The 25,697-nt window shown below is 41.4% G+C and overlaps 2 protein-coding genes across 4 annotated transcripts in view; both read right to left on the bottom strand.

Annotated features, from left to right (window-relative positions):
* Positions 1 to 1,173: 1,173 nt before the first annotated feature.
* On the bottom strand, positions 1,174 to 10,758 carry LOC132871782 (cytochrome b-c1 complex subunit 10). The gene is made up of 3 exons (XM_060906282.1): positions 10,641 to 10,758; positions 6,152 to 6,287; positions 1,174 to 1,410 (listed from the first exon to the last, which is right to left on the bottom strand). The coding sequence occupies exons 1-2, from the start codon at positions 10,688 to 10,690 to the stop codon at positions 6,170 to 6,172; spliced, it is 168 nt and encodes a 55-aa protein (XP_060762265.1). The 5' UTR covers positions 10,691 to 10,758; the 3' UTR covers positions 1,174 to 1,410; positions 6,152 to 6,169.
* Positions 10,759 to 19,510: 8,752 nt separating this feature from the next.
* The window catches only part of tcf3a (transcription factor 3a), a 68,072-nt gene continuing 61,885 nt past the window's right edge, over positions 19,511 to 25,697 (bottom strand). For all 3 annotated transcript variants that reach the window (XM_060906279.1, XM_060906281.1, XM_060906280.1), the window contains exon 19: positions 19,511 to 22,296. The gene's annotated coding sequence lies outside the window, so the exon portion shown is untranslated. The remainder of the gene's footprint in view (positions 22,297 to 25,697) is intronic.

Here is a 25,697-nt window from a genome sequence, read left to right as displayed (position 1 = left end):
AACAAAGCAAAGCCCCTGTATGTGAGAACATACTTGGGAGTAAACTTGATTTTTTTTTTTTTCCTGGTCAAGGTTCAGGTGGATCCAGAGCCTATGCTGGGATCAGTAAGCACAAGGCAAGAAGACACCCAGGATGGGGCACCGGTACATTGCAGTCCACAATATATTTGCACATCCACAACACCAGAGAATCCTGAAGGAATCTCATATGGACATGAAAGACTCCACTAAAACAGTAACCTGAGCTCGGGATCAAACTAGAGACCCTAGTGATGCGAGACAGCAACGCTATACAATCCCTCCTCATCTCATCTCATTATCTCTAGCCGCTTTATCCTGTTCTACAGGGTCGCAGGCAAGCTGGAGCCTATCCCAGCTGACTACGGGCGAAAGGCGGGGTACACCCTGGACAAGTCGCCAGGTCATCACAGGGCTGACACATAGACAACCATTCACACTCACATTCACACCTACGGTCAATTTAGAGTCACCAGTTAACCTAACCTGCATGTCTTTGGACTGTGGGGGAAACCGGAGCACCCGGAGGAAACCCACGCGGACACGGGGAGAACATGCAAACTCCACACAGAAAGGCCCTCGCCGGCCACGGGGCTCGAACTCGGACCTTCTTGCTGTGAGGCGACAGCGCTAACCACTACACCACCGTGCCGCCCGCGATATATACACACACCTGTCCAAATCTATTTAAAAGTTACAGAATAAATCTATGGAAGTGTGTGACTTTGACATGACGCAGGCTGTTTTCATATATATTTAATGCACCCGTGACATAAAGCAAACATCAGCAGAAGAATATTTTCGTTCTGCTATAAAACCACTAGATATAATCATCCACTCCTCACCATAAACTTTATAGAACAGACTTTGTTCATGTTTATTGACAAGCAGAGTCAGTAAACCCATGTTAATTTGTCTCACGTATTAGTAAACATTAATACTCCTTTAAAAATCCAGAGGAGTTTTATGTGGAATAATAATAAATTTGTTCCACAATTGTAATTCAACACCATGGACCGTTTTATTCAGGGGAAAAAAAAAAAAAATTTTTATATATATATATATATATATATATATATATCACTCTGTAGAAAGAAAAACAAACAATGTAGTAAGTTGGTTGGTGGTGTAATACATGTTGAGTCAGAATTCAAATTTATATGACAAGAACTGGTTTATTTTACATTTACAACCAAAGTAATTTGAAAATGACAAAAGAAATAGGAAGACGGACTGGCCCAGAAATAAAACATCCATTCGCGTTGTTAAACACAAGACAGACAGCGATGAGCCCGTTGCATGCAGCAGAGCTACGGCCGTGAATCTTCAGTTATCGCCGGGTTGGATGGGACATCCGTCTCAAATCTTTCGCTCAGCAGCAGAACGTTGGACCTGCACACAAATTTGCATCAAAGTGTCAGTTTCCTTCGGGAACCATAAGTCTGTTCTTGATTACTGGAGTGAGGCTCATTTGAGATCAGACTGCTGCATCATTTAAATGTACTGTCTGATGTTTGAGCCCTTTTTTCATGAACATCTGATTCATATTTCGTTCAGCACACAACCATGTCGATACTTTGGAGACTGAAGTGAAGCCTGGAGCATCGAGTCTGCGGGTTTGGTTTGTTCTTACAAGGAAGCTGTGGTGATGGTGAACAACAAAACCACATGTTTAAAGCTACTGGTTACCTTTAACATCTCGCAGCGCTGCTGAATTCTCGATTCTGATTAGTCAGAAAGTGTTGAATTTTCTACAAGAGCAGCTCCGACACTCATTCTGGCTGCAATTCAAAATCGCAGGTTTACGTTAAAAGCACTTCTTGTTCTAATAGCAACTGCTGAGTCTCAGGCACTTGCAATGCAGATGCTGCACATAGCCTAAGCAGAGGCTTCAAAGATTGGGAGAATAGCAGGGTACAAATAATTTACAGCAGGGTGCAAAATGGTAAAATGTCTGTCAGCGGCAGACATAATGCACACAAAGCGTGCAGGGAGATTACATATACACACATACATACATATATATACACACACATATATACACACACACATATATACATATATATATATATATATATATATATATATATATATACACACACATATATATATACATATATGTGTGTGTATATATATATATATATATACACACACATATATATATACATATATGTGTGTGTATATATATATATATATATATATATATATATATATATATATATATATATACACATACATATATGTGTGTATATATATATATATATATATATATATATATATATATATATATATATAGAGAGAGAGAGAGAGAGAGAGAGAGAGAGAGAGAGAGAGAGATGCAAGTACAAATTTTTCATGGGGTGGGATGGTTTGGAACAGGCCATCTAAAATTGGGATAACATTTACCCGGGACGGGTATTTGATGCGGGTCGTCTAGCTTAAGCTTGATTAGCGTTGTTACACACGCCAGTGTTTCCCACAGAAATTTTGGAGACTATGGGGGCAGCCCATGGGGGAGGTGCGGGGGTTGTTTAAAATTGAGTGATATGTTAAATATTAAGTTATTACTGAAAAACTACTGATTAAAAAACAGACACTGAGAAATGGTCCTATAAACAACTTTACCAATATAAAAGATTACCAGGACTACAAAAATGCAGAAAAATAGGCTTTACTTATCCAAATGCTCCTGTTGGTTCAAAAGTTAAAGTGCAGAGAACCTCACAGCACAACATGAAGTTACCTTAAAATATAATATAAATGCCTCAGCTTTCATGTAAGAAAAAAACTATTAATAAGTACTGTGTGCAGGCAGTCTCTCCTGAAGACTAAATTAAACAATAATTATAAACTAATAAAATAAATGGCTCAGGCTTCATAGAAGAAAAAAAAAACAATTTGAACAGAATTTCACAGTATGATGCTGAAGCTGCCTAAACAATGGAAAATAAAATACCATTTTGGCAAAAACGTTGGCATCCATTAATTTCTTGTATTAAGTAAAAAAAATATGTTGCCAGATACTGCTGACGTTTTACAGCCCAAAATATGTTCAAAACCTGCCAAAATGCACTTAAAACCGCCCAGATTGGGCGGGAAACCTCCTAATCTGGCAACACAGGCGGCAGTAATGGCTGCACTCGTGTCGAGGATGTAAACACAGTTGACGCGGCAACGGACATACATGACATAGTGGATGTAATTTACGTTCACAACTTTTTTTGCTGTCAGAAATATTTAATATTAAATTTTGTGACTTGACTGACAATAGCCGGCGGCATAACAAGCCAAAGCCGGCAATTTGCCGCCGGTGACCGGCTACTTTTGAGACCGCTGCCTAAGAATAAAAAACAGCCACTGCTATGAAGTTTTCTCTGAGGAAATGATTAACATTTGTAGAAGGAGTCTCCAGTGTCCGCACCTTGAACCAGGCAGGGTTCAATCCGCTCTGTTTTCCACTACCAGAAAAATCACGTTGCTTGTCTCAATTTCTCAGTAACAAGCTGCATTTTCTCTTATTAACTTGTTTCTGGGATGTTCCCCAAACTTGTACGTGACTATAAATGTATAAAAAGTATGACTTCTTGTTCTTTAGTAAGTAAAAAGAAGAATAAAACACTTTGGGACATGCTGTAATAGGAAAATTAACACCACCCTACTGTTGGTTATTTTCCTAACAGCATACCCTGAATTTTTTTTTTTTATTCCTTACGTTACATTTCTGAAGCATGAAATAAATGATTAGAAATAGTTTAGCCCTTGCTGCATTAAAGTGCATATCCTGGACCAATTTCGTTTTTTTTTTTTTAATTATGAAAGCAAGTCCCTTTACACACTCATCCAGAAGGGTAATTTTGCACAAGGCCATCTGTCTACAGCAGAAAAAGATAAAACAACAAAACGCGTCTGGAAAAATCCCAAGGGAGTCTGGAGCCAGACTCGTGAAGCACCAGCAGGCTGCGAGAGCTTGTACGGTTTCAGTGCACAGCCTGTGTAGACCAAGTTTAGTAGCTAGCGATTTTGCATTGAAATACGGAATTGTCACCTGAGCGCAATGTTACTTCACCTTTGGATGAAGAATATATTGAGATGTCAGAATTGGGGCTTCATCTGTTTGGATTTGATGATTCTTCAAGTAGTGAAGACGACCGAGACAACACCAGGGATGTAAATAGTAGTTTTCTCATAAACAAACCAGCGGTGACATAGGATTCAGAGGGAGGCGTCCCACACGTGACGTCACGAAAATCAATGTTTGCCAAGAAATCCAAATGCCAAGTTTTTTCAGAGGCGGACCAATTCGCCTCAAATGGCTTGATTTCAACTGAATTTTTCTGGTATTGCGCAAGATAAAAAAAATTGCACAAAATGTGACAGATATTTGACCAAAGTTTAATATAAAATAGAACTACATTGATCTTGCTCCTGAATTTACCCGTGATATGCACTTTAAAGGAAAAGGCAACTTTTGTACAAAACCAGGTGTGTAATAGGAGAAAAACATGTACGTAATCAATTCCGTTAATTATTTCCGTTATATATCGAACATGAAAAAATATTTTTAACTTTGAAATCATGAATTGACACAGAGGAGTCGAAGTTGGAGGAGGCAGCCATTTTGAGATTGTGGGCAACTATAAACCAATCAGAATCTTTCGTTAATGCGCCTCCCTCTGATCTGTGACGTCACTGAGCCCATGAAAACAGTGTTTACAAACAGATCTGTGTTAGGAGTCCCGGCGGGTGGCTTGTATTCGATTCGTTTATATCCCGACCTTGTCAGCTGTCAGATTTATGTTCATGGACCCGGTAAGCTGGTAAATATTTATTTTTTTTCCTTTAGCAAATTCTAACAGAAAACGAGAGCGCCCGAAAGGGAAAACCGAGCCGAGCCGCTTCACGCATGCGCAGTAGGCTTGGTAGGACAAATCCAAATAGGAGTCATTCAGGATTCAGCCATGTTTTTGCTCCGTGTTTCTACTCAACCAAAGTTATACAGTATTATGAGCTTTAAGTTGCATAAATAAAACCATTTGGTGAAACTTTGAAGAAGCGATTGTACTGGTTTTTTACCTTATTACCATGAAGCACCGAAGAGTTCTTTTCAGTGGTGGGCTGCATGACGTCACGCAGTAGATCAATATGGCGGAACGCATCTTCGCTGAGCTCAGCGCAAGCCCATATTATTAAAAGTTACTGTTATGTGGTCTGTTCTTTCTCTATAAATTCCATGATCGATTACTTTATATATTTATCTATCTATCTATTTGTGGTGATTTTGTACAAAAGTTGCCTTTTCCTTTAACTGTCAGGACAGAGTAGTTCAGGACTCGGTAGATGACGAGCTGATCTGCTGAACACCAGGTGGCAGTAATGTCCACCATGTTAAAGACTCAAGCCATAAATCCTTCGTCCTTACACTACATGCATCGGTATCAATATTTTGATGCAGTAGATCTGATTCAAACCAGCAGGCACGGCACAAAATCTTGGGAGTCAGGTTGTATTCTTCCACTCCAACCTCAGCAAACCATATCTTCATGGATCTCGCACTGTCTCATGATGGAACAAGTTTGAGCCTCTGAGCTCCAGTGAACAGAAACGCTAATTCTACAGGATGCAATGACATTCGATATGACCGTGTGCTTCCAACTTTGCAGCAACAGTTTAGAGAACCACAACATCTCTGTGTCGCCGTCAGGTGTCCATAAACTTTGGGCCATATAGTGCAGGTCACAGTTTGTGCAATAATGCAAATGTGCATCTTGTAAAATATACTACGAGTTCATCTGTATGGTAAATAAACATTAACACTAAATCAACAGCAAGGCTGAGATCTCTGGAAGGCGATCCACTGGAAAACATCAGCACACCAGTTGTAGGGTATCCAAATGAATCCTCCGTGCTCTGAACATTAAAGTAACGTTTTAGACCCGTGTAGCGTTTTTTTAAAATACTAAAATTCTGAATGTAATGCAACAGTTAACGCCGGTGTTATTTCTCAAATGTAGGCGTGATGAGCACACGCCTTAACCTTGATCTGATTTCATGGAGATTGCTCCTTCACTGACATGACGCAGAGCACATGAAAGTCACTCGGAACTTTTATCCTGAAGTAACACACGACACTTACCCAGACATTTGCACACATCTAGTCCTTCTTGAACTTGCCGTTGATATAGGGCACATAGTCCAGGATCAGTCTCCAGTCTGTAAAGTGAATGACTGCAATGCCTCCAACGCTTCCCCATACAGCCAGCGTGGGAGCCCTGGGACGCAGTAAAGCACGTGAACAAAAATAACTCGACTGAAAACAAGCAGCCAATCCAATCAGATGAGACTTTTGATTAACAGGATTAAAACACACACCTTGGCCTCTCCTTTATTTTGATTGCCAAAACTTCCTCTTGGTTCTAAATGCTGGCATTCTTGGATAAGTTTCAAATGCAATCATTTCTTTTACTCGACCAAGATTAAAATCAAGAAAAAAAAAAAAGTTAATTGCAATAACTGATAACATAACAGCAAGAATGCACATGACTTCACCCTAGGTGGAAGTAACACAGCTCGAATGCCACAAAAACACGAAAAATTAGATCTAAAATGTGAAAGAGCTGTTGTGTAATTGACTGCACAAAAAGATAACAAAAAAAAAAACCCCAGCTCTCTCTTATAGGCTGCTGAAAGATCAAGAAAAGCAAACGGAAAAAGGAAAAATGTTCATAAAAGTTGAAGAAAAGATCCACTTTATTTTTAATCAAAGGAATACATTTTAGTTAATAGGCTATTATTCAGGGGGCTGCAAAAGTAGGAATACAGTAATGAAAAACAAAACGTTTGCACAAAACGTTAGTATTAAATGAAACCTAGCACCACTATTATAATACTGGAATAATTCTTACTGTATACCTACTTTTGCAGCCCTCTGTATTTTACTCCAACCTTTTTAAAAAAAAGGGGGGGGGGGATTATTGTTGGTTATTAAGAAAATAACAAAAGGGGTTTTTTTTAGCAAAAGGAATATTTTAGTTGATGAACAGAAAAATAAAATGTTGGATTTTTTGGTAAAGTTTGTTTTTTTTCCCCAAAAAATAACATGAGGAAATCAAATCCTTACCCAATATTGTGAATTGAGTGAATTGTGACGCACCTAAAACCACCGAAACCCAATTTAAGGTCTTATTTAATTTACCAGGTGTGTTTAAGGTCTGTGGCATCCAAGTACGCATCGCCTCATTCCATCCTGAATTCCTAAATAATCAGCAAAGCTGATTTCCTACAGTGGAAAATCTCCTCACGTTTTATAGTCAAAGAAAAACAATTTTAATCAAAACCTCACCAGATAGCAAGATTTCAGACAAAACCGTTATGTGCGAGACAGATATTGGAGGGAGTGTTAGATGAGACACAGACATTCTTACAGTAATCTACCAAGTCATGTGAAACATCAGGCAAGTTGTATCTTTAGCTCATGTGCCTGATCTGCAGCAGGAACCAAGTCAAAGCCAGGGCAGGATTATTTAAAAAAAAAAAAAAAAAAGCAATCTAATGCAGATATAATCCATTTCAGAAGGAAAGCCCACTAGGTGACAATCATTCTGTATCATTTGGGTCAAATGTTGTGCACAAGTCTAGGCACCTTTTTTTTTTTTAATAAATACATACTGTTATTGATTACTTTAGGACTTCTACATTGTCAAGTCAATATAAAAACACTTCAGATATACAAATTAGTCCTCCAGCACAAAATTAAATGTTACAGAAAAATAATTGTATGTCAGTAAAGAAAGCAAGGTGCTCAGTAAAACTTACCAGCTAAGTCCCTTATAACAAATTGTACAAGATATTATTTTCTTTATTATAATACACAGGGCCAAATTACTCAATTCTGATTGGTCAATCAAGGAGGGCTTTTTTTCCTTAACACGGGGCGCATTTCTGAAATGCTATTGGCTAGTTCATTGCTTGGTTACAGTTATAAAAATTAACAAATTGTGTCAACAAAATGGCTTTTGTAAAGAAGTTCCAATAAAATTTTGTAAGCCACTTTCAAAATCCTCGTGTCGTGTCGCCGTGTCATGATGAAAGACGCTTTAGAAACGGATTCAAACGTGCAAGATAGTCTTGCGCCCTGATTGGCAAAATGTTGCGAACTTGAATGGCTTCCGAAGTATGAATTTGGCCCTATATATTACAAACAAGTAATCGTATGGTCTCATCTCATTATCTCTAGCCGCTTTATCCTGTTCTACAGGGTCGCAGGCAAGCTGGAGCCTATCCCAGCTGACTATGGGCGAAAGGCGGGGTACACCCTGGACAAGTCGCCAGGTCATCACAGGGCTGACACATAGACACAGACAACCATTCACACCTACGCTCAATTTAGAGTCACCAGTTAACCTAACTTGCATGTCTTTGGACTGTGGGGGAAACCGGAGCACCCGGAGGAAACCCACGCGGACACGGGGAGAACATGCAAACTCCGCACAGAAAGGCCCTCGCCGGCCACGGGACTCGAACCCGGACCTTCTTGCTGTGAGGCGACAGCACTAACCACTACACCACCGTGCCGCCCTAAGTGAAAGTTTACAAGTGAAATTATAAACATTCTTCTAAAGCATCACTTGTGTTATTTTCTGTGGGTCTCTGTACAGTATGTATACAATATTCAGGCATGAGATTTTTCAGCTAAAAATCTGATTTAAGACTTCCCTTTCATCGTTATTCTATTAAAATTCAAGACGAGTATTATTTCAGATTTTTCACTCGGAGCTCTCTCATGCCTGATACATGAATCCCATAACCTATAGTAACTGATAGAACAATATCAACAATTCAAAAACTCTAAATTGTATAAATTTCAAATGGTTTGCAATTAATTGGGATCCACTGTTTTTATCATTTCAACCGCGCATCATAGCCTGGTCCAATTGAAAATGTCTTTCACGCACTTTTCTCCCCCATGAGAATTTTGAAAAGTTGGCAAGTATGCATCATGTTTTCTTTTTTTAATCTGAAAAGTGATCTCTTGTGCAATATGCTGCTTTCTTTACTGACTGACAACCATTTTTCCGTAACATTTAATTCTGTGCTAGTAGAAGAGTAATATTTGGAAATCTGAAATGTTTAACTCTAATTTAGGTGTATAAAAACAACAACAAAAAAAGCTTGTACTCAAAATTGAAGATTTGTGCATAAATCCAGGCTGGACAAACTTGATCAGGCGGGCCGGCTCTGTGGTCGGCATGAAGCTGGACTCTCTGGTGACGGTGGCAGAGAAGAGGTCTATGGACAAACTATTGAACATCATGGACGATGCCAGTCACCCTCTGCACACCGTCATCAGCAACCAGAGGAGCCTGTTCAGTGACAGAATACTCCTTCCCAAGTGCAGGACGAACAGACTCAAAAACTCCTTTGTCCCTCACGCCATCAGTCTATACAACTCCTCTCTAGGGGGGAGGAGGGGTAACAGGAGGACAGAGGACAAGAAGGAGCAGTAGCCTAGCCTAACAATAAGCAATACCGGACAATGTGCAATATAACGTGCAATATCTTTCCTGCTCCCCCACACACACTTCCCCTAACCCCACTTCTACCCCATATCTTATTCTTTTATATTTGTATATGTAAATACTTTATTTTATCTAGAGGGTGGCACGGTGGTGTAGTGGTTAGCGCTGTCGCCTCACAGCAAGAAGGTCCGGGTTCGAGCCCCGTGGCCGACGAGGGCCTTTCTGTGCGGAGTTTGCATGTTCTCCCCGTGTCCGCGTGGGTTTCCTCCGGGCGCTCCGGTTTCCCCCACAGTCCAAAGACATGCAGGTTAGGTTAACTGGTGACTCTAAATTGACCGTAGGTGTGAATGTGAGTGTGAATGGTTGTCTGTGTCTATGTGTCAGCCCTGTGATGACCTGGCGACTTGTCCAGGGTGTACCCCGCCTTTCGCCCGTAGTCAGCTGGGATAGGCTCCAGCTTGCCTGCGACCCTGTAGAACAGGATAAAACGACTAGAGATAATGAGATGAGATGCTGCTGGAATCTTAATTTCCCTGAGAGAACCCTCCCAAAGAGATCAATAAAGTTTTATCTAATCTAATCCTGCACATGCAGGAAGGTGTAACCATAAGTGCTCTACTGATTTCATAGCATTTCACAGATTAAGTTGATCTACAGTAGTACCTCAGAGACCTGCATGGCTTTTATAAATGGATTAGATTAACTTTATTTATCCCAAGCTGGAAAATATATGTTACAGCAACAAGTTATCAGATATGAATTAAAAAAGTTAATAGAAATCAAATTATAACTAATAAAATGTATCTGGACACCTGCATTAATTAGTGGGATGTCCTGATATCCTGTGGGCGAGCCTATGAAACCAGTATTATCCTTTAAAATACATGTTTTTACTTATCACCTGTCAAATTGAGTAAGGCTGCTGAAATGAGAGGAAAAATGTTAAATTGTAGAGTACATGGACACACCAGAACCTCACTGTCCTTCCTGACTGACCGAAATACGCTAGTTAGCAACAAGCTAGGTCAACAAGGACACAACCGTCTCACTGCTCATCCTCAAAAATAATCCGAAATAAAGTCAGAAACACAAGCTGAAACTACTTACCACGCCTTTCCTATGGAGATATATTTCTGCCCTATTAATTTAGCAAGCATTTCTGGAGTCTCTGGTCTTCACAACCTGACAGAAAAAGACATTCGGTTTAGCGGAAACAATATGGCGTCTGATGGTGACGACTAAATAAATGCGACCGTGACCGGAAGTTAACTGGTGACGCTATCTGGCCGCCATCTTACCACTCACATCGCGTGTATTTGGTTTGTGTGTTAAACCATCGTGGTGTAGTGGTTAGCACTGTCGCCTCACAGCAAGAAAGTCCTGGGTTCGAGCCCATTGGCTGACAGGGGCCTTTCTGTGTGGAGTCTACCTGGGCTTCCTCTGGTTTCTTCCGCCATCCAAAGTTTAATTGGTGGCTCCAATAAGTGACTTGTCCAGGGTGTACCCTGCTTCTCACCCATAGTCAGCTGGGATAGGCTCCAGCTTGCTTGTAACCCTGCACAGAATAGTCCAGTATCATCACCCTCAGCACAGGCTGTGTCCTGAGCCCTCTGCTGTTCACTCTGATGACATGCCAGCACAGTTTGCGGACGACACAACAGTAGGGTGACCAGATTTCCCTAGTCTGAAACCGGGACACTTTTGCGCGTGACCATGCTCGTGCACGCACACCTTTTTTTTTATGTAAACGTGACACTCAGAGAGGTGCTCTTATCATTTTGTTGAAGCTCACATTTATCAACATCTCACATGAAATAAAACAAACAGGCATTTTGTTATCTAGTAGCATAGTGGTATACAGATCAGTTAAATTATGGTCAGACAACAGATTTTGCAATGGCTGAGAATAGGCCAGGCACATTGTATGTCCATAGGCCAAATTTAAACTGATTTATTTCACCTGTTTGTGAGAACACCAAGAAGAATGCATATGCACATGTAGGCTATATCTCTAAAATTGTATGCACTATAGCATGAACTTAAAAAGTAGATATGTGACCTCAACATAGCCTAGGTCAGAATCAACCTTACTAACCATTCCCCACAACTGAATGAATAAAGCAAGATGATGTGTACAAAAGTGAACACTTTGATGGAAGGTGCAGCAACAAGCTGTTCAACACAGCAATATGGCCAAACTGTCAGAATGGTATGTTAAACAGAAACAAAAAAGAGACAAGTGATTTGAGAATATACACTCAAACAAAACAGCAATAAAGGAGGAGAGGGGCGACAGCCCGAGGAAAGCCCCCACAGGAGCGCACAGCATTTGCAACATAGGCTACCCAACTCAGTACAAAAACAAAACACAGGAACAAAGCTAAGGCGACTGTCAATCCACCCACCCTAAACAAAATGCATTAGCCTACGTATATTTACAAGAAGAGTGATCCGTTTTAATGTGATCCTGTATATCGGCGTTACCACCATGGGCTACGGAGAAGGAACACTTACAGTGTGTGCAGTAGGCTTCGTGCACATTGTTCTGCACCTCTCGGAGGAAGGGGTAGGTGCCCTGTAAATCTTTGGAAAAGGTACATTTTCTTTTCGGCATAATTGCTGCAGCATTACTGCTGCTAGCTGCTAGACAAAGAACATTCGCGCCAGTTAATGTTTATTTTATTGTTGCATGGCAACACGTTCTGTTGTCTGGAATAATGTGGCTAAATAAACACCCATGCCACAGGGCCAGGGGGCAGTAACCAGGAAAGTTTGCGATTCCTGTCAATTCATCAAAATAGTAAATGCAGACATTTCTCCGCTAATGATTCCCACGCTGCTCAGTCGCAAACGTCGCGAGTGGGGAAAACCGGGACGTATCCGTGTCCCGACAGACTTTTGTCGGGACTCGGGACACACAACCCCAAATCGGGACTGTCCCGGTAAAACCGGGACGTCTGGTCACCCTACACAACAGGGACGATAACGACCTGGCCTATAGAAAGGAGGAGGAGCAGTTGGTGGGCTGGTGCAGGTAAAACAACCTGATCCTGAACGTGGACAAAACTAAAAAGATCATTGTTGACTTCAGGAAAAACCAACCCAGCCACGCTCAACTTCTCCTCAACAACACCAAGTTCCTGGGGGTGCACATGACAGACAACTTCATCTGGTCTGTGAACATCGTGTCACTGGTCAAGAAGGCACAGCGACATCTGCACTTCCTGCGTAGGATGAGAAGAGCCCACCTGCCCCTGCCCATCCTCACTACATTCTACAGTAGCACCATAGAGAGCATTCTAACCAGCTGCATCTCTGTGTGGTCTGGAGGCTGCAGTGCCTCTGACTGGAAGACTGTGAGGAGAGCAGAGAAAATCATTGGGACTTCTATTCCCTCCATTCAGGACATTGCACCAAGGCATTGCATGTCTCGAGCCAGAAACATCATCAGTGACCCCTCACACCCTCACTATGGACTGTTCTTCCCTCTGGCCTCTGGAAAGAGGTGCAGGACCACCAGGTTCTGTAACAGCTTTTTCCCCCAGGCCACCAGACTGTTGAACTCCAAACCCAAAACTTCTATTTATAAATTGAACATTCCAAATTCCACAGGTCACTTTATACTATTGCACTTTATAATATTTCTGCTGCTGCATAATTTAATACTCTTCATATTTATCTCTGTGCTGAGCCAATTTGCAACAAAATTTCGTTTGGTGTACGCTTGTTGCATACTGAATGACAAAGGTTGTCTAATTCTGTCTAAGTCTAATAAGATGGATGGACCATTGTATCTGATCAAATTTGCCCCAAGAAAAGTATCTCCTGACCTCCTCTTATTTTCTCACCTTTACCCCCATTCCTTACATATCTTTACAGCGCTCCCCTTCACTGTTATTTATTTTTTTCTTTTCCAGTTCAGTCTCTGATCGTTTTTGAACGGCTCCTTTACTACTATAATTATTTCAACTGAGATGTCACTTTTTAAGTGAAAAGGTTAAGGAAATTGAATAATTTCTATTCTAGGTAGATGAAGCTGTCAGCGTCTATTGGAGAGACAGACGCCTGATTAAGTCATTGTATATGGGCCAAACAGCAACAGTGCGAACTGACCATGGAACGGCAGGGCCACGTACCATCGGAAGAGGAGTAAGACAAGGCTGTCTGCTCTCACCCTTACTCTTTAACATCTATGCAGAGGCTATGATAGAGGCGGCAATGGAAGATCTTGATCTCTAATCTCATCTCATTATCTCTAGCCGCTTTATCCTGTTCTACAGGGTCGCAGACAAGCTGGAGCCTATCCCAGCTGACTACGGGCGAAAGGCGGGGTACACCCTGGACAAGTCGCCAGGTCATCACAGGGCTGACACATAGACACAGACAACCATTCACACTCTCATTCACACCTACGGTCAATTTAGAGTCACCAGTTAACCTAACCTGCATGTCTTTGGACTGTGGGGGAAACCGGAGCACCCGGAGGAAACCCACGCGGACACAGGGAGAACATGCAAACTCCACACAGAAAGGCCCTCGCCGGCCACGGGGCTCGAACCCGGACCTTCTTGCTGTGAGGCAACAGCACTAACCACTACACCACCGTGCCGCCCCGAAGATCTTGATGTAGGAGTTAAAGTTGGAGGACACTTGATCCAAGCTGTTAGATTTGCCAATGATAGCAAGGTCAGAAGAAGGTCTGCAGACCATTATGACAAGACTGAATGAAGTGGTTGTGAGATATAAAATGAAGATAAACCAGAAAAAGACCAAAGTAATGAACCAAGACAGACTCCATATTGCCATCAATGGAGCTGAATTGGAACAAGTCTACTAATTTAAGTACCTTGGAAGCCTAATAACAGACGATGGAAAAGGTGAAAAAGAAATAAGAACAAGAATTGCCATGGCAAAAGATGCTTTCAACAAACAAAAAATGTTGCTTATTAAAGGACTGAACAGGAGATTGAAGAAGAAACTAGTCAAGAGTCTGGTTTGGGGTGTGCTCCTGTATGGCTCAGAAACTTTGACAATGAAGAAGACTGACGTGAAGAGACTGGAAAGTTGTGAGATGTGGTTTTGGAGACGTATGGAGAAGATCAGTTGGACAGAGAAGATCAGTAATGAAGAGGACGCTAATGAATACCATCTGGAAGAGAAAAGCAAAATGGATTGGACATGTTATGAGAGGAGAAGGGTTGTTAATTGATGTGATTGAAGGTAAAATGGAGGGGAAGTGACCAAGAGGGAAAAGAAGAAGAATCATGATGCTGGATGATATTAGGAAAGGGAGGAGCTTCCACTCAGTAAAGAGGATGGCCCAGAATAGGCAACAATGGCGACTATACTCATGTACAGGACCTGCCAAAGGGCAGACCACTTGAGAGACAGAAGCTGTCAGCAGCTGAAAGGCAATGACAATACAGGGCATGGCGAGATGCCGACCTTGTAAGAAGGGCAGAAAAATTTACAAAAGGACAGAAATAGGTGGCACAAGAGGAAAAATGCAGGGCAAACAAGCAAAGTCACTGATCTGGATGAAAGAGAGAAAAGGTACAAGCGTAGGTATTGGAGAGAGGCACAGCAGAAGTACAGAGCAAGAGGGCAGCAACTTATGGAGATGACGCCACCAGAAATGCCAAAGCGACTCCCTGTAGTTCCATCAACAATGAGGCTCCATCAGATGATCACTCTTACTCCAGGAAAGGTCATCTATGAGAAATGGAACGAGTTAAAGAACGTCCTCACAGATCGCGAGATATACCTCAGTACCCGTATAAGAATCCTAACAGCGTGTGTCTGATCCCGCTTATTATACAGTGTCCAAGCATGGGAGCTGACCACTGTGGAACTTAACAAGATCAATGTGGTCTGGAACAACTTCTTAAGGAAAATGATCTCCGGAGGATTTGCACGGAGGAATGCACCACCATCAAGACAACGGAGAAATGGAGCTGATCCAGAAATTCCAGTGGATGGAGAACCTGATTGGGCATACAGGATATCCAATACTAGACTACATGAGATTTACCAAGCACAACCATTATATCAGATTTTTGCCGCATACAACATTTAAAGTATATTGCACATGTCTGCTGCACGAATAATGATTCCATCCAAAAGCAATTGTTATTTGACAAGAGACAGCAGTGGCATAAGCTTGAGGAGACCCTGTCCATGGACAGGTCACAAGTACCACGTAGCATGATGCACAAAGAGGACTTCACGCGCCTGTTGGGTAACATTTTTCCAGCACCCAAGCGGGCGCACCCCAAGGCCAATCACGTGCCATGAGGGAAAAACTGATGATGATGATGACTACAGAGACATCAGTTGTCTCTGCTCAACCAAGCAGATTCTGGAGTGTGGATGTCATAACACACGTTTGAATTTGAAATGGAACCCACCCTTTCTGCCACTGCTGAATCAGATGCTCAGCCCATTCTTTCTGACACCACTACAGATCAACAAGCACAGACAACTGAAGAAATAAATTGGGAAAACAAAGATATCATTGGGGGCGGCACGGTGGTGTAGTGGTTAGCGCTGTTGCCTCACAGCAAGAAGGTTCGGGTTCGAGCCCCTTGGCTGGCGAGGGCCTTTCTGTGTGGAGTTTGCATGTTCTCCCCGTGTCCGCGTGGGTTTCCTCCGGGTGCTCCGGTTTCCCCCACAGTCCAAAGACATGCAGGTTAGGTTAACTGGTGACTCTAAATTGACCGTAGGTGTGTGTGAGAATGGTTGTCTGTGTCTATGTGTCGGCCCTGTGATGACCTGGCGACTTGTCCAGGGTGTACCCCGCCTTTCGCCTGTAGTCAGCTGGGATAGGCTCCAGCTTGCCTGCGACCCTGTAGAACAGGATAAAGCGGCTAGAGATGAGAAGATATAATTGGACAGTGGTGTGTCATCAAATACAATGATGAGATTTATCCAGGGACAATTGTTGAGGTCAGTGAGACACATGCAAAGGTCGCATGCATGGATAAAGAGGGGCCAGATCGCTTCTATTGGCCATCGCATGAGGATATGCTGTGGTATCTTTTTGATGGGGCGGCATGGTGGTGAGCGCTGTCGCCTCACAGCAAGAAGGTCCTGGGTTCGATCCCCGTGGCCGGCGAGGGCCTTTCTGTGTGGAGTTTGCATGTTCTCCCCGTGTCTGCGTGGGTTTCCTCCGGGTGCTCCAGTTTCCCCCACAGTCCAAAGACATGCAGGTTAGGTTAACTGGTGACTCTAAATTGACCGTAGGTGTGAATGGTTGTCTGTGTCTATGTGTCAGCCCTGTGATGAACTGACGACTTGTCCAGGGTGTACCCCGCCTTTCGCCCGTAGTCAGCTGGGATAGGCTCCAGCTTGCTTGCGACCCTGTAGAACAGGATAAAGCGGCTAGAGATGATGAGATGAGATGGTTAAAACCTCTTATGAAAGTGAAAGGAGTTGGTCAAAATCCCTGCAGGAGAAGACTGGAGTGGGATTTAAAAAAAAAAAAAAAAAAAATCAGTCCCACGGCACACCTCTCTATACCATCCATCGATGTTTGTTCACAATCTGTCCAGTCACTTTGTTTTTATTTCACCAACTCAATTTTTTCCATTTCTACTTTCTTTTTTAAATCAAGTAAACTTACAGCACCCTCCACAATTATTGGCACCCCTGGTTAAGACTTGTTAAAAGCCTTAAAATAAATTCAATTTTTAGTGCAGAAGCATAATCTCACACTGAAAGTTGGAGAAAAATTTAACCCTTAACTCAAGTGAATTAAAAAAAAAATCCCTAAGAAATAATTATTTTTCATAAAATCACCTGTTCCACAACTATTGGCACCCATAATTCCTAGAAAATAAATGTAATTCAAGCATTTGTCATTTCTACTGTAGTTTATAAAGTTGATCAGAGTATCTAGGAACCTTTAATTAGTAATTCATCACATCCTGTTTCCCTGGGGTATAAATATGATGTGACACAGAGGCCTATTTCTCTTATCCACTCTTCAACACGGGAAAGACAAGAGAACACACCATTCAAGTAAGGCAGATGTGTCGACCTTCATAAGTCAGGCAATGGCTACAAGAAAATAGCCACTCGCCTACACCTGCCCATATCTACAGTCAGAGGAATCATCAAGAAGTTTAAAACAACTGGAACAGTGGCAAACAAGCCTGGATGAGGATGCAAGCTTATCTTGCCACCACGCACAGTGAGGATGATAAGAGAAGTAAAAAGTTCTCCAAAGCTCACTGTTAGAGAATTGCATCAAAGAGTAGCATCTTGGGGTCACAAAGTCTCCATAACAACCATCAGGCGCTATCTACATGCCAACAAGCTGTTTGGGAGGCATGCAAGGAAAAAGCCTTTTCTCACTTACAAGCATAAACCTAAACGTCTGGAGTTCGCTAAGCGGTACTGGGACTTCAACTGGGACCGTGTGCTTTGGTCAGATGAGACCAAGATAGAGCTTTTTGGCAACAAACACTAATACATCACAAAAGATGAGTATGCGGAAAAGCACCTCATGCCCACTGTGCAGTATGGGGGAGGATCGGTGATGCTGTGGGCCTGTTTCTCTTCCAAAGGCCCCGGGAACCTTGTTAGGGTGCATGGTATCATGAACTCTTTGAAATACCAGGACATTTTAAATCAAAATCTGGTGGCCTCTGCCCGAAAGCTAAAGATGGGTTGTCACTGGGTCTTTCAGCAAGATAATGACCCTAAACATGTGGCCAAATCTACACCAGACACAAAATCAAGCTCCTCCCATGGCCATCTCAGTCCCCAGACCTCAACCCAATTGAAAACCTGTGGGGTGAGCTGAAGAGGAGAATGCATAGGAGAGGATCCAGGACTCTGGACGATTTAGAGAGATTGTGCAAAGAGGAATGGTCGAATATCCCTCTCTCTGTATTCTTCCATCTTGTGAAATGTTATAGGAGAATATTAAGTGCTGTCTTGTTGGCAAAAGGGAGTTGTACAAAGTATTAACATCAGGGGTGCCAATAATTGTTGCACACATGATTTCATGTAAAAGAATTATTTCTTAATGTGGGATTTTTTTTCCCACTGAATAAATGCACTTTAATTAAAGGTTGGATTTTTCTCTTTTTTTGCATTGCTGTCCTATATTATTTAAAAAAAAAAAAAGAATCTATTAGAAGCCTAAGAACATATCTTAACGAAGGGTGCCAATAATTGTGGAGGGCACTGTATTTGAATGAACATGATTTTAAAATCTGAGAGACAAGATCAGTGTGGTCTTCTTGGAGCTACCATATGAAATCTGTGACTTATTTGCTCTAATCAGACCAAAGTATCAGGGTTCAGACAGATGGTACTATCCACTGGTGAAGCACAACAGCCAGGCCATGAATGTTTTCCATCACACTGGATAGATTAGGGACGGCACGATGGTGTAGTGGTTAGCGCTGTCGCCTCACAGCAAGAAGGTCCTGGGTTTGAGCCCCGTGGCCGGCGAGGGCCTTTCTGTGCGGAGTTTGCATGTTCTCCCCGTGGGTTTCCTCCGGGTGCTCCGGTTTCCCCCACAGTCCAAAGACATGCAGGTTAGGTTAACTGGTGACTCTAAATTGACCGTAGGTGTGAATGTGAGTGTGAATGGTTGTCTGTGTCTATGTGTCAGCCCTGCGATGACCCGGCGACTTGTCCAGGGTGTACCCCGCCTTTCGCCCGTAGTCAGCTGGGATAGGCTCCAGCTTGCCTGCGACCCTGTAGAACAGGATAAAGCGGCTACAGATAATGGATGGATGGATCTTAAAACTTGTCGAATAACAGAATTGGTTGAATGAAAGATGTATACTGCTTTTCATTTGCCAGTTATAACAAATCTTGAGGTTATGCATAATCCTCTGATGGATTGCAACATTAACGACAGGGTAGGATTTAGTGATGAATAAACCCTCTCTTGCAGTGTGGTGTTCTTTATTTGGATATATAATTAATAATAAAAAAGACAGACATGGAAAATGTATAACTTCTGTTATTAAAAATGGCACATTTATTGCTACTTTATATACATAACAGTTCTGAATAGCTACTTTATATAAAAAATAGGAAAGTGGAGGCACTTTGGGGACTTGAGTAAACCTCCCCAATGGTGTGGGTCAACAGATTCTGCAGATGAATATGCCAAGAGACTGAGAGACACGTCTCAGCTAAACAAAAACCAAATCATAAAGTGAGCACTTAATATTGAAAAAGGAACTCCCACTCAGAGCCAGGTTTATCTTTAAAAAAAAAAAAAAAAAAATGCTGACTTTAGCACTCAAAGATGCTGATACATCAACCATAAAATCAATCAGAATTTGAGGAATGGACGTTTTAAGATTTCAGTTTGCTTCAGTGCAGCCTGACAAAAAACCGCCTCAATTTGAGGCAGCAAGTCAATTTAAGAGAGAGGAGCACTAAAGTTACTCTCCAAACCAAAACGTGGTTTCAAGGTGGGCTGAAAAAGTAAAGAACATTCTGTTTAAAAAAAAAAAAGCCACAAGTAAAGCTGTCATTTGTGCATTTTGTAAATAATACAAAATAGCCAGTTTCGTGTCTGTTCCACACGTTCGTATCAAGAATAAGCACGTCACCATGGTCAATGTTTCTAACGTATCTGAGATAAATACATATACTGAGCAAAACAAAAAACAAACAAACAAACAAAAAAACATACAAAAGCTTTATAAATCAAAATCAGGACAGAGGTCACTGAGCACATACAAACTAAACAGGGATCACATTTACAAAGAAAGTACTTTATGTGCTCGGCAGAGCAAAAGTTCATTTAAGATCCACTAAAAATCCTCCTACCCCTGTCTTCATGTGAATTTTATAAAACATTCCATTACAGCCAGCAAAACATGGGGAATTGCAATTAAAACCTGATTTCAGGATTGAACTGAAAACAGCGTGCAGGCACTAGTACGGTATCGCTTCCCCGCTACGACCCCGCGGAGAATGAAGAAGGCCACCCTAAAATCGCTCTTACACCGTTTCCTCCGTCAAAATTCAGAGCATCGCGATATGCAGACCAACACAATTCCGGTTCTGGTTTTCAGAGATGATTTTGTACTGACTGAATGAGAACACTGATTAAATTCAGCTGTTGAAACGAGCCTTGGTGTCAGCTTTTATGGAAAAAGATTTTAGAATGGTGGTGCAACCACAATACTATGATCGCCGAGAGGGCAATGAAGTGACATTGCAGTGATTCAAACCCTCTAAACAAATGGAGCAACGAGGACAGGGAATACACAATATCTCAAAAGAACAGGCATTCCTAACCTTGTCTTTTTTTTTTTCTTTAAATAAAGAAAGAATGCTGGTTACAACTCTACGCCGCTCTGTTAAAATACAAAATTGCAAAAGAAATACGAAACAATTACATTTTGTTCCTGGCATCCTTGAACGCAAAGTTCTTTCGCATATTGAAAAACATTAAAAAGCAAAAAAAAAAAAATTGTATTTTATAAAAAAAAAAAAAAAAAAAGTTTACATGACGATCATAAAATATCCCAAGTAAATTGTTCAAATGATCCATTTTCTTCCATTTCTAAAGATATCCAGATTTGGCAGCAGATGCAGTTGACACTCATGAGTCAGCAAATGCACAAATACCCCTGACTTAATTTTAGCACTAAATCACTGGCCAAAAACGAGCAGATCTGTGAAATCAACATGATTTTGCTGTACTTTTAAGAACAGGCTACATCCACCATTCAAATCAGGACAATTTATAAATCATACATGGTGTCCATGTCAAAAGTGTTTCCTTACACTTTTTTTTTTTTAAGAACAGCAGGAAGAAGGATCCGGGACCAAAGACGTGACATGACGGCACAGTACTGAAAAACGAGGAGCTTGAAAGGATGTCGAGCTGTTAATTGCTCAGAACAGTCAAGAGAACACTTTGTTCCTCTTAAAAATAAATCAAACCAAACTGATAGTCCAGTAAGTAATCATGAAGTGTTGATTCCATGGCTGTGGAGACAGACGTAGAGGTGAATGGGTTCCAGTCAGACAGGTACACGAGCTCAGACACTCAACGTTAATGCAGAAGAGGAGCTGAATTTGAGCGCTGATGTGTTCGTCACTGCGGTTGTTCTTTTTTCGTTTTCACCATCATGTATGGTGGTACAAAAGAAAGCCCAGAGGGTTAGATTTCTGTTCCCTAATTTGAGCCCTTGACTGCCCACGAAGTGTGTGCGTGCACATTGTACTAGTACAAAGCACAATCCGATCATCAAATTATCCGATTTCTAATGGTGGAGCCAACATACTGTTAGACTTGACAAGCATGTGTGTGTTTTTTTTTTTTCCTCCTTATCTACACAGATAAGACCGTTCTGAAGTCTTGGGAATGGTTGTCTATATTTCGATAGGGAATTAACTCCTGGTGAAAAAAACAAACAAACAAACACCTCCATACTCTCATTGCTCCCGTAATATGTAAGCAAGAGGTGTCTATTTATATATATATATATTTTTTAAAAGCGCAGAGATTCTTGTTCGTTGTGCTCAGAGTTCCTCCGTCTCTCAGCAGTGTTCTTTTGGGTGCTCCAATGGTCCATAACATCTGTGTGTACATTTGTGTGTGTGTGTGCTGTGTCCAAGTGTGTCAGCTTTCAATAAAGTATGTGTGTGTCTGCACAAGTATGTGTCCATAAGATCAAACGATTCTGATGCACAGTCATGGGGAGCGTATTCACACACACTGAGACGGTAAATAGGAGAATAAGGCCACATCTGAAAGTACTCTTTAGGACAGAATCTGGAGAAGAAAAAAAGAACATAATTAATGAAAGGAAGTGGTGGTTATACAGTAATATTCTATCCACATTCACTGGATATGAGCAATCGTGCGTGCTGATTGGCTATTCTACTACTAGGCTATCAGCTCATGTACCGCGAGCCGAGAAAAACAAAATGGTGGAGCGTGTTGCTGAACCAACCAAGGATGAAATAAAAACTACTCGAAAATAAAACCCACGAAAAAATACAAAAAAAAAGCAACAACATATAGAATAAAAGTATCTGATGGGAAGAACATATCTTTTTATTTCTCTCTCTCATATATATATATATATATATATATATATATATATATATATATATATATATATATATAAAATCTCATCTCATTATCTGTAGCCGCTTTATCCTGTTCTACAGGGTCGCAGGCAAGCTGGAGCCTATCCCAGCTGACTACGGGCGAAAGGCGGGGTACACCCTGGACAAGTCGCCAGGTCATCACAGGGCTGACACATAGACACAGACAACCATTCACACCTACGGTCAATTTAGAGTCACCAGTTAACCTAACCTGCATGTCTTTGGACTGTGGGGGAAACCGGAGCACCCGGAGGAAACCCACGCGGACACGGGGAGAACATGCAAACTCCACACAGAAAGGCCCTCGCCGGCCACGGGGCTCGAACCCGGACCTTCTTGCTGTGAGGCAACAGCGCTAACCACTACACCACCGTGCCGCCCTATATTTTATATATATACATATATATATATACATATATATATACATATATATATACATATATATATATATATATATATATATATATACACATACATACAGTGGGGCAAAAAAGTATTTAGTCAGCCACCAATTGTGCAAGTTCTCCCACTTAAAAGGATGAGAGAGGCCTGTAATTTTCATCATAGGTACACTTCAACTATGAGAGACAGAATGGGGGGAAAGAATCCAGGAAATCACATTGTAAGATTTTTAATGAATTAATTGGTAAATTCCTCGGTAAAATAAGTATTTGGTCACCTACAAACAAGCAAGATTTCTGGCTCTCACAGACCTGTAACAACTTCTTTAAGAGGCTCCTCTGTCCTCCACTCGTTACCTGTATTAAAGGCACCTGTTTGAACTCGTTATCAGTATAAAAGACACCTGTCCACAACCTCAAACAGTCACACTCCAAACTCCACTATGGCCAAGACCAAAGAGCTGTCAAAGGACACCAGAAACAAAATTGTAGACCTGCACCAGGCTGGGAAGACTGAATCTGCAATAGGTAAGCAGCTTGGTGTGAAGAAATCAACTGTGGGAGCAATTATTAGAAAATGGAAGACATACAAGACCACTGATGATCTCCCTCGATCTGGGGCTCCACGCAAGATCTCATCCCGTGGGGTCAAAATGATCACAAGAACGGTGAGCAAAAATCCCAGAACCACACGGGGGGACCTAGTGAATGACCTGCAGAGAGCTGGGACCAAAGTAACAAAGGCTACCATCAGTAACACACTACGCCGCCAGGGACTCAAATCCTGCAGTGCCAGACGTGTCCCCCTGCTTAAGCCAGTACATGTCCAGGCCCGTCTGAAGTTTGCTAGAGAGCATTTGGATGATCCAGAAGAGGATTGGGAGAATGTCATAGAACTTTTTGGTAAAAACTCAACTTGTCGTGTTTGGAGGAGAAAGAATGCTGAGTTGCATCCAAAGAACGCCATACCTACTGTGAAGCATGGGGGTGGAAACATCAAGCTTTGGGGCTGTTTTTCTGCAAAGGGACCAGGACGACTGATCCGTGTAAAGGAAAGAATGAATGGGGCCATGTATCGTGAGATTTTGAGTGAAAACCTCCTTCCATCAGCAAGGGCATTGAAGATGAAACGTGGCTGGGTCTTTCAGCATGACAATGATCCCAGACACACCGCCCGGGCAATGAAGGAGTGGCTTCGTAAGAAGCATTTCAAGGTCCTGGAGTGGCCTAGCCAGTCTCCAGATCTCAACCTCATAGAAAATCTTTGGAGGGAGTTGAAAGTCTGTGTTGCCCAGCGACAGCCCCAAAACATCACTGCTCTAGAGGAGATCTGCATGGAGGAATGGGCCAAAATACCAGCAACAGTGTGTGAAAACCTTGTGAAGACTTACAGAAAACGTTTGACGTCTGTCATTGCCAACAAAGGGTATATAACAAAGTATTGAGATGAACTTTTGTTATTGACCAAATACTTATTTTCCACCATAATTTGCAAATAAATTCTTTAAAAATCAGACAATGTGATTTTCTGGATTTTTTTTTCTCATTCTGTCTCTCATAGTTGAAGTGTACCTATGATGAAAATTACAGGCCTCTATCATCTTTTTAAGTGGGAGAACTTGCACAATTGGTGACTGACTAAATACTTTTTTGCCCCACTGTATATATATACACATACATATATATATACACATACATATATATACACATACATATATATACACATACATATATATATATACACATACATACATATATATATATACACATACATACATATATATATATATACACATACATACATATATATATATACACATACATACATATATATATATATACACATACATATATATATATATATATATATATATAATTAGTATTCAAGGCCAAGGTCACGGTATTTCACCAAACGGGCCGACCTTAAGCTGGTAAATAATATATTTATTTTTTTCTTTACCAAATTCTAACAGAAAACGAGAGCGCCCGAAAGGGAAAATTGAGGCGAGCTGCCATTTTGAATCCTCATTCACGGCTGTAATGCAAATGGCTTCCTCCTCGGTATACAAATGCACTTCCATGGCAGGGGGGAAAAAACAAAAAAAACCACTACATTTTGCCACCTATGTAGTCCCTGAGTCATTCAGGATTCAGCCATGTTTTTGCTCAGCGTTAGCACCAGTTACAGGTTTTTAGCTTTCTCCTGAAATGTTTTCTTTTATTTCTTCATCAGGGTAGTAAAACTCTTTCGCTGTGAAGACTGTCGTTATCGCTATCCATGCTGTAAAATTAAATGTTATTCTCCTGAGAAATGCGAAATGTTGACCAAAAAAAAAAAAAAAAAAGCTTTGTTGTGAACGAGCGAGTTGCCAGAGGTCCATAACCGGGGTCCATACCATAGGATACAGACCTGCTCGCCAGCCAATCAGAGCGCAGGATTTGGACCGCGAAAAAAAACCAACCATTTTTTCACAAATTGCTCCTGTCATTTCACCGGTTTGTTTACATTCTAAGCGGAAGTTATTGATTTTGTCAGACGTTTTATCGAATTTGCAAAAAATAAACAATACTCAGTTTCTCAAAATCCAGTGAATGTGAATAGAATAAATCAGTTATTCCACTCAATCTCGTCGTACATGGCTTACAGCCAACTCGGTGC

This window comes from Neoarius graeffei, chromosome 23, assembly GCF_027579695.1.
Source record: "Neoarius graeffei isolate fNeoGra1 chromosome 23, fNeoGra1.pri, whole genome shotgun sequence".
Lineage (NCBI taxonomy): Eukaryota > Metazoa > Chordata > Actinopteri > Siluriformes > Ariidae > Neoarius > Neoarius graeffei.
Note: the sequence above shows the minus strand (reverse complement) of the source record. Positions and strands in the feature narration are given on the sequence as shown.

Bases quoted from the DNA above. Each gene is read 5' to 3' on its own strand.
- LOC132871782 (XM_060906282.1), bottom strand. From the start codon at position 10,690: ATGCTTGCTAAATTAATAGGGCAGAAATATATCTCCATAGGAAAGGCG. The intron at 6,288-10,640 runs GTAAGTAGTTTC...ACTGCGTCCCAG, and splicing joins ATCTCCATAGGAAAGGCGTG to GGCTCCCACGCTGGCTGTAT.